Here is an 18,351-nt window from a genome sequence, read left to right on the forward strand (position 1 = left end):
GACCATTTCAGGGGTGGGGTCAGCCTCACAGCCTTGTCTGGATCTCCCATGGTCCAGAGCAGCAGACCTTTTTGGATCAGTTGTTTGGGGAGAGGGGGGTCATGAGTAGGTAGATGAAGTTGCACAACTGTCCACTTGTGGACTTTGCAGAATCACCCAGTTGGTCACTGTGGGAACTGAATCCTGGACAAGAGAAGCCTGGAAACTCATGTTTTGGATGATTAACTGTAACCTAAACAGAACCACTACAGACATATAACTGTGTTTGAAAGGCAGCATTTGTAGAACTAAACTTTTTTCATTTAAAAAAAGCCAAGTTAAGGGGTCATCACCCTGCCCCCCCCAAATTGGATATGCTAGTATATAAATAATATTGATATTAATTGGAAAGGAAAAACAAAAGGAAGCAGGTAAGGCTTTTTTTTTGCATGGCACTCTTTAAGTCTTTGGGCTGATCTTAAACCCTCCGTTTTCTTCATAGTAAGATATGGCAAGCAGAAGGGTATATGATAGACAGCCTGAGTAAAATCACAATGAAAACAAAAATGAATGGGGATCGCAAAAATAAAGGTTGCAATAACTCAAATTAATGGTATGTTGAATAGTGGCACACATGTATTTTGATAGCAGACAAAAATGGTTTAGCTAAGAACTCTACAGGGCTATGGATTTAATGTCTCCCCTGCCTTCAGAAGAAACACTCTAAAATCAGAATTAACATTCTGAGCTTCTTCAAAAAATTCATAGTAGATTATTTTTTAAAAAAAAGATCTTAGGTAATTTTGATTGCATTTTGAAAGACATTGCTCTTTTTACTTGCAGCAAAGCATTGATATCCTCTCTGTAGTTAATAACTACTTACACACTATGTGGGTTTTCTCAATTAATTTTCTACCTAGTTTATTCCCTGGTTGGAGACAAATCTTCCATGACAGGGGCTGAAGTCCCCCACATAAACAAGTGCAACATAATGAACCCTCTAATTAGATGAAAATGGAAGCTAAGCCCACAACAAAGTAAGGCCAACTCTAAATTTAGGGCAGCTTTTCCTAACCTGCTGAATAATTGGTCTCTTAACAGCTTCAGAATCTTAAGAGTTTGGAAATCTCTGGGTTTTTTATAACTAGCCACTGATTATAACAAGAAGAAGGTCTCAGTGCTACTGCCTTCTGTAGCCTCTATGTCAGTGCCTGTGTATTTCACATTTAGTTTTAATTGGGAAAATTGCTTGAGCTAATTCTCCTTTTGTATTTGTCCCCTTGCAAAAAAATTTAATGACATTATATATATATAATGCTTCTACTGCTTTTCATCCTATGAAAGAAAGGTGGCACATACAGTGTAATAAAAAGCTGAAGCTAATATACGATAAAAACAATAAAACATTTACTACAGCAGTGGATGTCATACCCTTTACTGATCCTTGTTGAGTGCCTCCCCTAATAGCCTTAAAGCATCAGCAGGCTTGTAAAGAGAAATATGTTTATTTAGACAAATATTTATTTTAATTTTATTAACTTAAAAGCTTAAAGGTAATAATACTTTTACTTTAAATCTAAACAGTCATATAAGCCAGTCACACTCAAATCAAAGACGTGTTACTACTATGTTGGGGCAGTAGTTGCCAAATCGTATAACCAGAACTAGAGGACCTACACTGCCCCAAGGAGAGCACAACAGAGCAAAAATAGTAGCCATGCTCTCAGTGGCTATGGCAGCAATGCCAATATCTGCCAGTCACGAGCTATTTGAGCAGTAAAATTCCCATGTCACAGAAGTATTGTGAGCCAATGCTTTCGTAATGATAGGAACATTCCCCTGTCCAGGACACCTTTCTCCACTATCCCTGACACCACACATGTAGGAGTGGTTCAAGAAATAATTACTTGGCACACTGACAGAGATCTCTACGTCATTGTTGTAACTGGAGCCAACACCACCATTGAGTACATTTCCAGGTTTTTGATCATCGTTTCATATTCTAAAAGTTTTAAATGCTTCCACTCATGTTCACTTACCAGCATTAAATGCTTTAAGTTAAAATATCCCACTGTTTTGGACACCACCTTTGGCCCTGGCCCTTTCTAAGGGACATGCAAACCCCAAGAACTTATCTGAAATGAAATTTGGTTCATGGGCTGAAGGATGTTTCCTCTTTCTTCTAGCCTTTGTTGTAGGCTGGAAGTGGTTATTGGTTCAAACAATCCCTCGTTTCTGATCACAGCACCATTTTTAAATGACTGCACACCAATAAAAGTACAGGCTGTTTAAAAGACACTTGCTTTCTCTGTAAGTCTGTAAGGGCTTTTAGGGCAATCTTACTACTTTCAGCAGTGCGTAGATCTGGCACAGACGTATGAAAAACCTTCTCAGTGGTCACTTCCAGATTATGGCATGCACGTCCATGGGCAAATAGTCAAGTCCTTTCCCTGTGGTTTGTCCAAAGGCAGGTAATTATTTTTCAACTCAGGCAGGCCTAGCTTAAGGCTTTGGTATTCTTTCTGTCTGTGCCCCCCCCCCCCATCCTGAAGTCTCACACACTGAGGCCAAATTACACTAGAATAAAGAAGAGCGATACCTATCAGGGCCAGCCAAACTTTGCTGCCTCTGGCAAATATGCCCCCCCCCCCCCAATTCTATGTAAAGATGTCGACTGAACTGTCAATTGAATCTATCTGCAGGACTGGTAACAAGATGATATCTACTAGGGCTGAGCAAAAAGTAGTTTGTGCACCATATATTGCATCTATTTTCTAAGATTCGTACATACGACGTGATATTAAGAAATGCAGGCACAGCCAACACAAAAAACTTAAGATTCAAAACACTGACCTATGATTTTTCAGAACAGTTATGTAAGTCTCGTTAATGGCTCCAGATCTCCATTGTGGGCATCACTTCTCCCCCAAAAGGGCTGGGTTTGGTTCCCCCAGAGGGCCCCGAGAAGGATGTCAGGGCCCAGAGTCGAGGGAGAAGCCCTACTCTTTCCTCCAAGGGGTGGCAAGGGCGGGAGAGGGATGTCTGGTTGGATGGCGGGCAAGAAAGAAGCCCCTCCAGCACATGACTGGCCCAGAGAGAGACAGGCAGAGATCACCCTCATCACCTTGAGGCTTTAATGTGGGCAACCCTAGTCTTCTGAAACAAGCAGGTATATAAAATAAATAAATAAATAAATAAATAAATTCTGGGAAATTTAGTTTAGGGTGGGGCATTTTGAATTATCTTCCACAGGGGTCTTCACCTTCCCAAGCTACATTTCACAGAATTCCTCCCAGCAAGTTTTGGTGGGGGAAAAACCTATGTTCATTCTCTAAAGGGATTTCAAGATAAAAGGGGATTGTTGAGAGCTGAATCAACCCTGTGAGGCAGGCAAAGTTGAGAGGCAGTAACTCCAAAGTTTACCTAATAGGTTTCTCCTCCTCCTCCTCCTCCTCCTCCTCTTCTTCTTCTTCTTCTTCTTCTTATTATTATTATTATTATTATTATTATTTCAAAGGTCTGTTGAGGGTGCTTTGATTTTGCTTTTCTTGCCTGGCAGAAGGCTATTGGGCTGGATGGCCCTATGGTCTTCCAGTGAAATAGTACTGTTACATTTATATTGGTTAAAATTCCCTAAAAAGCACTGGATGCTCAAATCTTTCTGAAGCTTGGGGAGCATAATGCTCTGGTTATGTTGTATCATCGAAAATAGAAATTTAAAGGGATAGCTCTTGTAGTTTTTTGAAAAATGTTGTTCATAAAAACTTCTTTAAATTCCCAAAAATCAGTGGATGCATGTAATTTTAGGAGGCTTGTGGAGGGGTCTAACAGTGGTAAATGTGTTCTACCATTGCAGCAAGTTTCCTCCTGATAGCTCTAAAAATGAGAGAGAAAAGAGCCCTGGAAGATCCCCCACTTGCACAATTACATAACAAATACATAACGAAAATTTTGTTATATTGTTATAGTTATGATACGGACCCCTTAGAATATTTTAGAAACACTTTAGAAACGATTCACTGCCCCCCCCCCCATTTTGTAATGAGTATTGAAACATTTTTTTCATTGATCACACAGGTCTAGCATCTACCACAGCTGAGGGAAGCAGGATTACTTTAGTGGATATAGGACAAGCCAAATGACACACTCATGTTGATCCTTCAAGAGATTTGGCTGGCCAGGAGCTCCAAAGGAATGCTGGGGAAAGGATGCTATCTGTTTTGAATAAATTGTATTATTCACTGCCTACTGGGAAGGCCAGCTGTGATACATACCTAGTAAAGAAAGAAAGAACACCTGGCACAGTTAGAATCTTCAAGGGATGGATTTGGGGATGTGCTAAAACCCAAAAATAAACTGCACAGTGTGGGTACCTTTGTCATCCCAGGTGGGCTTTTGATGAGATTTTAAGTTCATTGTGGAGGGGAAATCCATTTAGTTAAATATCATGCACAATTATGGTGCTGCATAAATATAATAAATATCATGTGACGGCCTTTTAAAAATATCTGAAAACCTGTTTCCAACGAGATGAAGCAAGCTTTTTGTTGTTGTTGCTGCTCCAAAGGATAAGACTTGAATCAATGGATTCAAATTACAGAAAGGAGATTCTGACTAAACATCAGGGAGAACATCCTGACTGTAAATGCTGTTCAGCAGTATGTTAAACTCCACAGAAGGTGTTGGTTTCTCCTTTGTTGGAGATTTCATACAGAGTCCAGATGTTGACCTCTTGGGATTTTTTTTTAGTAATGGATACTAGCAGTGGTAATGAGTTGAATCAGATAGCTTTGGGAGTACTATATAACCCTATGAATTAACAGCACTTGCAAAGTTATATGTTGCATTTTCTATTCCACCATGTCATTTCCTAATTGGTTCTATCAATAGAAAATGGAAAAAAAGGTTTATTAAACTGCAAAAACTTTGTTTTTGCAGGACATCCCACAGCACATTTTGCTATAGTTTTTCAATGAATATCTCATCAAGTCTCAACCAATTCAACATAGGTTGTGGCATCCATAAAAATGAAGTTTCTAGAGTATAACGACTATTTTCAAAGCAAGTACTGCACAATTAAACAGAAAAGAAAACTTTCAAACCAGGAACAGAAAAAGTTTCAAATTTTGTTACATAGTGGGTTTTGTGTGTGTGTGAAGACACATATAGTCCTGACAATGAATATAGACCCAAGGTTTCCCAGCCCAAACTAGGACACGATTTTTATGGGAAGCAAGTTGCTGTCAAACTGCACTCCTTGAAATCATTTACACATCTATTTTAGTTCTAAAATGGGAATTGAAAGCTGCAGGGGGAAAAAAGCTGCCTGGCTGTTGGTACTCTCACAGCTGTTTGTTTGTTTATGCTGTGTTTGCTTTGTATGTCTGCAATTTTTTATTTCTTTATTTGTCTAGCTGGTTTGGCAACTGGCATTGTGATCCTGGCAAATTAGTCCCATTGCTGTCACTCAGCATTTCACTTCTTCAGCTAGCAAAGCCTTAGAACAATAAATCCCATGACTTAAACAAGATAGTTTTCTGTTTTAAAAATACTACTGCCCTGGCGTTTGTAGCGAGGGTTAACAGAACAGATATCCTCGTATCAAACAAGTGGAGGATAGCTGTCTGACAGGTAGTTATCAGGAACAGGTAAGCAAGTCTGCAGAACCTGGGAAAGGTATTTTTAGACTACCAACTACTGTCCTCTGCAAAAATAATTACTTTTTGAAACTTGGTACATGATAAGACATTGCCCTGATGTGTAAATCTTGGACAAATACAGGTCGGGCTTAAGAGATATATGATAGAAACAAAATTACATTGTGGTGTACTGACATGGAGTCATGAGCATATCAGCTGGATGAGGTTTTCTGCCTGTTCTATCTCAGATGTAGGACTATGATCTTTAAATCCCATATGGCATGTCCAAGGAGGTTGAAATGTTCTGTAACGGATTTTTAGATATTGCCATGTCTAATGTCCAATTTTTGTCCATTTATGCTTATGTCCTGTTTGTTCAATGTAGAAAATAGAAGAGCATTGCTAGCATCGGATGGCATATATCACGTTGGAGGAAGAACAAGTAAAGGCATCCTTTATGTAGTGAATAACATAAATGGCCCTGTAATATTGCTCCCAGACAATAGATGTGAGAACATAGTTGGCATCTGGATTTGTGACGGGCCTATCTATTACTACCCATGTTATGTATTATGTTATAAGTGAGTGGTTGTTTAAGGTTTAGATAATATCTGTGGGCTAATAAATTACTGATTTCTACAGATTGTGAGAAGTCTGCATTGTTCTACAGAATTGGTTGTAACTTATTATTTGTTTGTGTGGCCCCAGTTGAGGACTGTGGTGACCACTAGAGTGGTTTGTCTTTTCATGTTGTTGGTTTGACCTGTAGAAGATTGTTCCTGGGAACTAATCTTGCCTTCTTGATTTGCTTCCTCACCTCCTTAGTGGATATTGTAGTTTGAGAATGATTGTTTAACTACAAGAGTTTTGCGTCTCTGTCTTGTGGGTCAAAGTAGAAGAAATTGTATCAGGGGGCTTGGCTGTAAACAATGGTTTTAGTATTGTGTTCTGGGAGGAAATTGGAGACATGTAATTCTATTCTTGTTTGAGTGTGGTGCTTAGAAGTCCTCTGTGTAGTTGCACAGTGGTGTCAATCAAATGAATTTGTTTTGTGGATTGTTTCAGGCTCAAGCTGATGGTAGAGTGGATGTAATTAAAATTCTAATAAAACTTTAAAAGTGATTGTAGTCAAGTAATAAATATGTCATCTAGATATCATAAGTAGAGGAGAGTTTTCTGGGTGTATCTGCTGAGAAAGTCTTATTTCAGATCAGCCATGAAGATGTGTATATATTGTGGTGCCCTATATGATTGTCTATAGCAATTCTACTGACATGGAGGTACATGTTTTTTCGAAGACGTGAAATAATGAGTGAAATCTACTAAAATGCCAATCTTTATTATAAGATGTCAATGAGCATATATTGGAGACTTTCTGGTATGGGATATAGGGAGGCCATAGTTTTGTAAGAGAGCGTGAGTTTTGCCCCCAGGAGGATCTGGATCCAAGTATTGGAATCTCCAATTAAAGGACTTCAGAGAAGAAGAGGTCTGGGGAAATGTGCTGCTTAGGTCTTTGAATTACTTTGGCAGTCAGGATATTTGGGCTGATACAATAAAAGATGGTTGCAGTCAGTGTGAAAATGAAGCTTTTCTTGCACATTTGGAGATATAATTTTGTGGAAAATTTTTGAAGGCACAAGATAAATTCCCACTAGCCTAACATATCGGAGTACTGCTGCCAATTAGGATAGATGATTCAAGGTTGACAGACCAATGGGTTGATTTAGTACAAGTTGCACCTTCAGTTGCCCTACTATTGTTCATGTACACTGCTGCTAAAAAGCTCTGGTCTTTGGATCCTGATTGGGACAGACTATAAAGCAGTGGTGTCAAAGGTGTGACCCTCCAGGTGTTTGAACTACAACTCCCAGAATTCCTGGCCATTGCATAAGTTGACTAGGGCTTCTGGGGTTTAGAGGCCCAAACATCAGGAGAGTCACAAGTTTGACACCTCTGCTGTTAAGTTTTATTGCATTTTTCCTCCCCTAGAAGACCTGGTACCAATGAAAGCCCCAACACTCTAGTTTGCTTTGTATATAAATACAATAACAATTAGCCATTCCGCTTGAAAAACAGTATAAGTCAGGGCCTTCCAATGATTCAGAACTTGGCAAGTATCCCCAAAAGTGGAAGCAACAGAAAACAGCCTTCCCCTCATTCAGGTGACAGAGGTTGCTTTACCATTAAAAGATAGCAAATAGTAATTTATTTTATGTTTAGTACCATGGACAGTGGCCATTCAAACTTTATGGCTCAAACACCAAGACATCTTAATGTTATTCTGACTGAAAACAATTTCATATCAGATGATGTAAAAGTCACTTTTTAGGACTACTACTTCCAGAATCTTCCAACCATCATGGCCATCGTTCATGGTGCTGGGAAGATTGTGGCAGCTGTAGTCTAAAAAAGTGTCATTTCCAAGTTCTTGAGTGCAACAACTCAACTTGCAGCCCTGCCTTGAATATTTTTCAGCTATTAATCTCAATTAACTCACATGTTCTTATCCTTGTTCCTCCCCAGTACAGGAAATCCTGAAGGAGTGCCAAGAAGGACGGAGTGGGGAGAGAATGAAGAAGCCAGCCGAGCAGGAGAAGCATGAGGTGGCAGCGCAACGCTCGGTTTAACGGGCTCCAGCCGATGGTCCCATGGGTGTCATCAGTATTGATCCTGACTGTGGGAGGTTGGGGGCTGGCTGCTGCTGCTGCTTCTGGGGCTGCATCACACGAACAGCATGCCTCCACAACCTCTTCCAGCCATGTGCCATTGGACTGGCTGCTTAGTGATCGAGGACCATTCCACCGTGCCCAAGAGTATGCTGACTTCATGGAGCGCCATCGACAGGGTTTCACCACCAGGTACAGGATCTACAGGTAAGCTAGGGTTGTACATCCACATGCTTTTGCATCAGAAATTGAATTGAGTCATTCATTTGGGATATTCCCATAAATTTAACCCTGAGTATTAAAATGGTTTAATAGTTGACTTGCGTTTTGGAAATCCTGCACCAGACACAATCCACTGGCAAGTTCTACTGCACAGGCACAATAACATGATCTTATGATGTTCCTGTTTAATTAAATGAAATGTGAACAGGGTAACCTTCAAGTAAACTGTACTCTCTACTGATTTCTGAGAAGGAGAGTGTGTCCTTTTGATGTTCTGCCAGGCACCTGTATGCCTCCAGCTACTCCTACCAGTGCCCACCATGCCTGGGAGTTTCTGAGAGCAATACTATCAAAGAGCAACTTTTCCTGAGCAATGCAACAGACAGATAATCAAAACACTCTTGTGCTCCTCCCATCTATTGAAGTGCTTTTCTTAAAGTTTAATTCTTCTATTACACTATTGTTTAGTTGTAAATGTATCTGGGAAGAAGCAATTAGTGGGAACTGACAGGATTTGCATGATGGTTTCCCAAGCGCTCCTGGGAAGCATTTTAATGTGATAGTGCAAGTCAGTAGTAATACCGATATATCCTTTCTCTTAAGTCAGTGAATAGGTTATATCAAACCAAACAGAACCATGATAAGAACTCAGCTATGGGAAAACAAACCTGGGAGCCAACAAAAATTGTACTTTCTAAATATGACATTAAAGTGATTATTATCTTATCTATTGAAAAAGTGGTGTTTGCACAGAAAAACCACTGTATCCCTTTTAAATTTGTCTGGTGTTTGTTTTGTGAATTTCATGTTTTACTGTGAAGCCATCCTGTGTATGCCCCTTGTAAGCTTACACAGCTACTGGTTTCCTTATCACAATCTCAGAGTATCTCTTCCATGAATGAGCATGCAAAGGCTGTTGTGTGAAAAAGACCCTATTGTGTACAAGAACCTGTAGCATAATGCACTGATGCAATAAGAGGAACAGAAGGGTCTGTCTGACCCTTCCTAAAACTGTGCACATTTTGAAATTAATATCACAAGTTTTCTAGCAATGGGACACTGGTGATATCGCCAGAGATAGAGATAGAGATAGAGTGCACGTACAGTATGAGTCCAGAAATGATTTAGGTCAGTGATTTCTAATCTTTGGCCCTTCCTAGTGTTTTGGATTGGATCTTCTAGAATCCTCTTCCAACTTGACTATTGGGTGCTGAGTCCTGGAACTGAAGTCCAAAACATTTTGGGGATCAAAGGTTGAGACCCGAGTCCAGGCTGGTATGAAAGAAAGCAGCACATACTTTGGGATTGATTCCTCCCCTACATGCTCTCCTTCAATAAGGGTGGAAATTTGGCAGTTCTCAGATGCTGTTTAGCTGCAACTTCCATCAGTCCTAACCAGCAAAGCTAATGGTGACTACTGTGCCTTGCAGTCCATCAGCATCCAGAGGGCTTTATGATTCCCACCTTGTAGTCACCTCCTGGTACACAGTCACAGAAGGCAAAAGAGATGGAAGCAGCAATCTTTGAGCACAAAATGAACAAAATACACTGAAGGTAAAGCTTAAAGCCTGATCTATAGAACATCATATTTACAGTGATGTTTGCCAGCAACAGATTTGGTGTAAGAAGCTTCTGGTACACTGGCTGGCTGTCTAAAGCTAACATTTGTGGCTTGCCTTGATTAGACACCAAACTGTTTAACTATGAACAATTGTCATAAATCTTTCAGTGGCTGCTGTCAGAATAAATGAGGAAAGGCTGTGTTATGAGGCAGGACCAGCAGCCTGTGTGTGTGTGTTTAAAGAAATGTGTTGTGGTGTTTGCTTGCTCATTCTCTGGCTTGGTAATTCTGGCAAGCTACAGCTGAACTGCCCAACCATCAAATTAGATGGGAAAAGTAGGTGTTTCAAATTGTCAGCTTCTTTGATAACAGTGAGGAATGTAATGGTGACCATTCCAAGTAATTTTCTTCCATGAAAGGATTTTAACTTTTACTATTACTCCAGTGTAAAAATATCTACATCTGCATAATAGTGATTGCTGTTTTTTTGAACTAACCTCTTCCATCAAATTTCCAAAGTGCATTGACAGCAGAAAGTTTGTATTCAGTGCACAGACCCTAAAAACCGCTACAAAACAGACTTTAATAGAGAATTCCTGAAATAGAGATGGAACGGCTATCTCACTCCTGGAGAAAATAAAGTTGTGGGACTAAATTTTAAAACAGAGTAGTAATCGCTTCCCTAACTGCATTTGACAGCCATCATGTCAAAAACAACTGTGTGTAAGCCTGGCATTGACCTCAAGAATACTGAAGAATCCCCAAAACTGGTCGTTAACAGTAAACAGCTTCAGGTACAAACACAGGAAGACAATAGCCAAAGGTCATTTTCCCCTTTCTCTCCAGAGCTTTATCTCCATTTATCAGATATCAAATTCATTCATTCATGTTCCATTTTTCTCCCAGTATTGGGGATCACAACAGTTAAAGATATGAGATGAGGACGCAAAAAATGAACAAATTATAATCTTCACACATAATTAAACAAATCAACATTTTAAAACAGCTTAATTGAATTGAAAATGATTTTAAATCTGCACTCTGTTAAAGCAGCAAATCAACTGCCAAAAGTCTACATAAATTTTTAAAAGATTAGCCTGTTGGCAAAAGGCAAACTCAGGAAAGTTTGGAAGCAGCTTTAAAGGAACAAGCAAGCATGCCATCTCATTCTGCTGCAGAGTGCATGGAAAGGGAGAAAAAAAGGAAACCAGAGCAAGGGAGAAAGCAGGGTGCAGAGTTGTCATTATACGTGAGCACCTTTGTTATCCCATGGCCCTGGAAGGCAAGAAATAATTGAAGTGAAAGGAAAGGGAAGGCATAGAACTGTAGGCCTTCCTCATAGATGCTCCTGTGAAGCACACACGCAAAACACCCCTGTAGGCCTTGTTCCTGTATGCCTTCTTGAGAATGGGTGAGGCGTCAGAAGACTGGAGGTGAGCAAACCTTCACTTTCTTCAGAAAAGGCAGAATAAGATGGAAATACAGACCAGTCAAACTGACCTCAATACCAGGAAAAATATTGGAACAGATTTTATAGGAATCTGTCTGTAAGGTATCTTGATGATAATGCAGTGATCAGTAGGAGGCAATGGGTTTGTCAAAAACAAATCCTGACAAACTCATATTTTTTTTCATCAGACCCGTTGATGGTGGAATGCTGTGAATGTTGTTTTTCTGGATTTCAATGAAGGATTTAATAAAGTCCCCCATAATATTTTGATAGCAAAATGTGAAATAGTCAGAATCATTGTCGCATGGGTCCATAATCATTTAGAAAACTATTCTCAGAAAGTGTCAAGTGAAGTGCTTCAAGGTTCTCTCCTTGGGCCATTACTCTTCAGTTTTTTTAATCAATGAGATGAGGAGGTTAAAGGAATCCTTATCAAGTTTGTAAATGGTACAAAACTGGTGGCTAACACATTGGAAGATAGGTATGCAAGTCAGGAGAAGCTAAACTAGAAAATTGAGCAGGAATTAATAAAATGAAATTTAACAGGGACAAATGTAAAATTCTGTATTTAGGCCACAAAAATCAAATGCACGAGATATAGAATGGGGAATACATAGCTTAGCAGTGCTTGATACAAAAAGGTCCTTGGAATTATTATTGATCATAAGTTGAATTTGAGCCAGAAGTGTAATGCTGCAGCAAAAAAGGCCAATGCATTTAGGGTGAATTAATAGAAACATTTTGAGATGGATATGGACATGTTAGTGAATATCAGTGGCAATGATAAGACATATGGAGAACAAAGCATGGGGAGAAGTTGAAGGAGCTTTTCTGGATCTCTTCAAAAAGACTGGATACCTCCCTACTTGGAAAGCTTTAGCTGAACTGAGCAGGGGATAGGATTTGATGGTCCTTCTAACTCTATGATTTGATGTTCTTTACAAACAGTAGGGCCAAAATTGCATCCCCAGCAACTCCAAGGGCCCTTTTACCCTACACTATGATTCCACTTTAATTGTCATGGTTTCTTCCTATGGAATCCTTGAATCTGCAGTGTATGGAGAGATATTTAGAATTCTTAGGCAAATACTGCTTTGAATGGCTCAGACCAAACTACAAATCCCAGGATTCTATGTCATGTCAGTTGAAAGTAGAATAACAGCACTGTAATTGTGTAGTGCACTTATGTCCCAGCTGACATGATTTGGGAAGGCCACCTGGAGAAGATCCTGGAAGACAGCTGAAAAAGGAGTTGAAACAAATTAATGGAGGGAAGGACTATCAGTGACTTCTAGTCATCTTAGTCATAGATTTCCTCATAATTAATACATTGTACCAATATAGCCAATGCAATTTGCTGAGGAATCAGAGGCTGGATATACACTGTCATATAATTCAGTTTCACAATACATATTGACTGCTTTGAACTGGATTATATGAGTTTACGCTGCCATATAATTCAGTTCAATACAGTTAATCTGCATTCTGAAATTGGATCATATGGCAGTGTGGATCCAGCCTGAGTGAAAGAGTGCTGTTGCTCTCATGTGCTGCTTGCGGGGCAGGCTTCTTGAAAGCCTCTGGGCCATTTGAAGGGAACAGGATGCTGGCCCTGGGTCTGATTCAGGTGGCTTTTGGAATGTTCCTATGGAGCATAGACCCAGACAGAGCAGTGTTGATTTAGTACAGAGTAGTTTTCTGGGTTTCTGTTTAGGGCTGCAGCACAAGCAGTGTTCATAACTAGGAGATGCAGTCAATGCACGAGCAAGTTAAAACAAAGGCCTAAGCAAGACCACTGAACAATGCTTTGATGCTTCTGAAATGCAGGCTTCACAAGAAGCTTTGAAATGTATTCTCTTTATGTACAATCTCGCCTGCAAATGTTGGAAATCTTTAATATATATATATATTCTTTCTCCTGTAGAGGACACAGCATAGCTGGAGTCAGCCCATTTGTACATGAAAATGACAGCTTGCTGGTTTTGATCAAATTCATTGTGGGTTTTATGGGGAGCATAAATAACTGCCATTAGGCTAAAAATGACACAATGCTTTTCAATAGCCCTGACATCCGAGAGTTACCAAATATCTCTGGGAATTCAGATATCTTTTCTTCCAGCAAGTCATAATTGGTTATTTCAGTCCAGAGCAGCAACATTTTATGTATCATTTATGAATTAACCAGTTAATAATGTCTATCATCCCTCCCATAGAGAAGGAGAGCCCAGCCTTTTCCAGTTCAGCCCTGTGAGAAAACATCACCCTAAACCCACTAACAGGATTGTATGGGCTATCTCAAATGTTATAGAGAATGAGATGTTGGTGTGATTTATTTAACACATTTTCTCTTCACTCTTCAGAAAAAAGGTTCCCAAAGTGAATTATAGATCTGTACAAGACCATCTAACATAGTGGTTCCCAAACTTTTTACCCCTGTGATCCCCTTTACATTGTATTTGCAGATATCACCTTCTCCCCAGCCTGCTGGACGTAGTATATGAATAAAAATAATTTATTTGGTGTGCCTATTGTCATAACCCACCTTCAGTCTTAATGCTGAGCCCTCAACCTCCTCTCTGCATCCCCCCCCCCAAAAAACCTTCCAGTTCATTGTCTTTAAGGGGCATGTACCTGTCCTGGTGGTGCGGTGGGTTAAACTGCTGAGCTGCTGAACATGCTGACCAAAAGGTTGGCGGTTCGAATCCGGGGGTGGGGTGAGCTCCCGCTGTTAGCCGCAGCTTCTGCCTACCTAACAGTTCGAAAACATGCAAATGTGAGTAGGTCAATAGGTACCGCTCCGGCAGGAAGGTAACGGTGCCCCATGTAGTCATGCCGGCCACATGACCTTGGTGGTGTCTATGGACAATTCCGGCTCTTCGGCTTAGAAATGGAGATGAGCACCAACTCCCAGAGTCGGACACGACTGGACTTAATGTCAGAGGAAAACCTTTACCTTACCTACCTGTTGAACAATGGGCACTCTGAGAGAAGCTGATTTTTGTTGAGAAAGGCATAATGAAAATACACCGAGGTGGCATTGCGGGACCCAAGTTGGTTAAGCACGACTCCCTGGAAAGTTATCCAGACAGAGCAATCATCCCAGATTGGGCCACGGGGGGGGGGGGGGGGGGGGATAAATTATCCAAAAGCCCAGAAAGAAGTTTCTCCTGATTTGATGCATACAGAGGTAGCAGTAAGATCTTTTCAGCAGCCTCTTCATCCTCTTTCCTTGTCCCCTGAGCCAAGTATGCTAGCCTTTGGGTGCCTCGTAACTTCTAAGGCCACATGTCTGTAGGCTAATGGCAACATGTTCAGAGATCTTGAGCAGGAAATGCATTAAAAGTTCACTTTTGTCTGAGTTTGAAAGAGGGCATAATGGGAAAGACACTTTGCCCCTTTTTTCACATTTAATGTACTTGCAGGCTGATTTTGTTGTGCACACTCTCTACTGAGCAACTATTTTACCTTCTCCCCTCCCCTCCACCATATTCCACAGTTTGAGAACTATAGATCTTTTTTAAAAATCATAACATAAAAGGAAAAACAGAAGAAAATGAAGGAGCAAGGAATGGGCGAGAGATACCAGTTCTTAAAGTTATAGAGCTGATATAGACCAATTTGGGTAGAAAGTGCATACCCTTCAACTATCCCAATTTGGTAGGGACAGATCCAATCTTCTGCTATCCCCCTTTTTTTAGCTTATGCAAAAGACATTTCCACCAATTAACTCAGCCTGAGGGAGAGAACAGAAAGGGAGACTCTTGCCCTTCCCAATTGGCCCAGGCAAAAGCAACGCCTCTTTTCCTCATTAGTAATTTGTGCTGCCTTCACCACGTTCTGATATTGCTTTGCTTTATGTGTTCTTTCTTTTTTCTGTGAAATGTGGGAGAGCATCAAAGTTTTTCAGGCAGAAGGAATCACAGCAGGGGGCTGGAAAGAGAAGTGAGTAGAGAGAAATATGCCGTAATTTGTATATGACTGCCATTATAAACTATTGTGTGGCTGCTTAAGAGATCTGCAGGATCCAATCAAGGCACCGTCTAGCATAGTGTCATGTCACCAGCAGCAGGAAACCATATTTAAGGAAAGCTAACTATCAAGATTTGAAAGCCACAGTCTCTCTCTTGCATTTGTCCTGCAAGCACTTCCTATGGGATGTTCTCTAGAATACATTAAGGGTTCCATCATGATGCACACAATTGTTATGTTGTTAATACTTTGCCTATGCTGAACACTTTATTTTTTTAATATTTCATGCATCACTTGGCACAAGGATAGGGCTGTGTGTTGGAGGACTTTGTCTTTGCACAAAGTAGATTGATCCTGGAACCCATGGTTTCCAGAATGAAAAGTTGAACCTGGATATAAAAAGCTTCCCAATCTCCTGCAAAGTCCAATCTAATTTCACTGGCAACAATGGGGGTGGGAGGGGATGTTTGCTACATTTATTCTCCACCCACTGTCACCAATCCTGTCACCCTCACAGGAGTGGTGGATGGCAGCAACTGTGGGCAATGATTGCAAGTGTCTAAAGCTAGAGAAACAATAAGAACAGGAAGGAGGGAGGGAGAAAAGGAAGAGGGGCCTTGTGAACATTGCTGCTGACCCATCAGTTGTTTCATCCTGTCCTCCAATCAACTGTTTGTTGCTCTCCAATCAGAGGCTTTGTCACTTTTTAGCTTTCTCCTGAGCATCTTTTGGTGTATTGGCCTCCATTTTTTATCTTGCTTCCTGTTACCCATTTGCTCCTCCACCTTACCAATGACCAGTTGTTCTTTTGACTGCCTGCTCCCTCTTCCCATGCTTTTTTCCCCACTGCCTTGACAATACTCTATTGGGTCAATTACATTGGGAGCATTAGCTGTGCTTCCTATGCTCTGGCGGTCTGTTTTGGGTATTATTGGTAGTCTGGGTTATTGTATCTTTATTAATGGATTCATATTGGGTTAGGGTACTACAGAGTAGGTGAGGCCTTCAAATCCCATCTTTGCTTTCAACTAATTTTGTCCAATCTATTTTGCTTTCTTTTACTTTTTACCACTATATGGATTTCTTGGACCTGTCTGCTCCAGTTTGGAGCCGCTTTTTTCTGATTTATGTGTAAAATGTCACTTGGGGTGACTTGGAGACATTTGGGTCACAAATAGGATCCTATTGGCCCCATAAGGCGCAGTTTCCCCTTTTCTAGTTAACCTTCAGTATGGTAAAGTCAGAGGTTTTAAGTTATAAAATGCCCCACACTTTCCCATGAGACGAACTAGAATGAAGAAAAAAGTTTAACACATACAAGTGTCTCAGTGCACACCTCCCCAAGAATGACTGGTTGAATATATGTTCACTGCTTGGCAACAAGAAATATGAGTACATGTAGACTGAGATAATATTCAATCTGTCCACATAACAAGTATCAAGCAGGGCTAATATCAGATGAGATTGAACTGAGCGTTTTTCAAATCTAGAATTTGTAGTCTGTTAACTGATTGAGTCTTATTACATTGATAACACAGCAGTGAGGAGAGTGGGTAACTAATACTACTACTACTACTACTACTACTACTAATAATAATAATAATAATAATAATAATAATGTTTGGATCATTGATGTCGCCATACCAGGTGACAGTCGCATTGACGAAAAACAACAGGAAAAACTCAGCCGCTATCAGGACCTCAAGATCGAACTTCAAAGACTGGCAGAAACCAGTACAGGTGGTCCCGGTGGTGATCAGCACATTGGGTGCCAAAATATCTCAGCCAGCATTTGGAAACAATAGACATTGACAAAATTATGATCTGTCAACTGGAAAAGGCCACCCTACTGGGATCTGCACGCATCATCCGAAAATACATCACACAGTCCTAAACACTTGAGAAGTGTTCGGCTTGTGATTTTGTGATACGAATCCGGCATATCTATCTTGTTTGCTGTGTCATATTATGTCGTTGTGTTAATAATAATAATAATAATTGTAATTGCTACTACAACACACGGCTTCTGTATCCACTGAGGGCATATTCAAAGACACACATACACACACATGAATACCTGAAACTGTGGATAATAGGGAAACTTATATTTTGACTGCACTTGGGCTGGACACATACCTCAGAGGCCAAAGAACACTTCCAGGGAAATTTTGGAGCTTGGTTAAATGAAATCAATGATACTGAGTTTATGGAAAAGGGGGGTTGTACTGTACATTATTATATAATAGATTCCACACTAAATTAGCAATTAATGGACTCAGTAGAACAAACAGTGAATAACTTACATCATTTTCAGGTAAAACAATTGCACACCTGCAGGTCTGCTCATCCCACAAGTTCCAATAAGTGTTTGTAAAGCTCCTTTGAAGACCCACATTTCTTCAGTTCCTTTGAAGACCCACATTTCTTCAGTTGTCTTCCCATCATTTGCATGTCAGGCTTTGTTCCAAAGCCTCCACCCTGGACAACTGAGACCATTTTGGTGCTTATTTTGTTTATTTGCAGGTACTGATTCTATTGCAGTTTGGGGGGAAGGGGCATCTTAACAGGACTCTGCAAGGAGAAGCCTCAGATCAGCCTTATGCCACCACTCAGCATTCCTTGTCTTCTCCCTTGGGTTCAACTTTGAATCTCACAGCTAAGCTCCACTTGGGCCAAATCCTTCTGGCACTTGTGTGCTGCCTTTCCTCTGATCTCCTCCTTTCTCTCCAGATCCCTCATGAGGCCAGGGAATGCGGCTCGCAACTCATCAATGCTTTTTAAGCAGTTGGTGTTTCATGACTGTCTGGAATGGAGAAATCACATCTTTTGGTCTTTTCAGCTTATTTTTCCCCAGTTGCCTGA

At 40.4% G+C, this 18,351-nt stretch overlaps 1 protein-coding gene across 5 annotated transcripts in view; it reads left to right on the plus strand.

Annotated features, from left to right (window-relative positions):
* brinp2 (BMP/retinoic acid inducible neural specific 2) overlaps nt 1–18,351 on the plus strand; it is a 117,726-nt gene that overhangs the window by 61,710 nt on the left and 37,665 nt on the right. For 4 of the 5 annotated variants that reach the window (XM_062977761.1, XM_062977760.1, XM_008108951.3 and 1 more), the window contains one exon: nt 8,145–8,494. In XM_062977761.1, the coding sequence (XP_062833831.1) occupies nt 8,220–8,494 (275 nt within the window). In that variant the 5' untranslated portion in view covers nt 8,145–8,219. The remainder of the gene's footprint in view (nt 1–8,144; nt 8,495–18,351) is intronic. The other variant, XM_062977763.1, reaches the window with a different exon arrangement.

The sequence above is a fragment of the Anolis carolinensis genome, chromosome 4 (assembly GCF_035594765.1).
Source record: "Anolis carolinensis isolate JA03-04 chromosome 4, rAnoCar3.1.pri, whole genome shotgun sequence".
Lineage (NCBI taxonomy): Eukaryota > Metazoa > Chordata > Lepidosauria > Squamata > Dactyloidae > Anolis > Anolis carolinensis.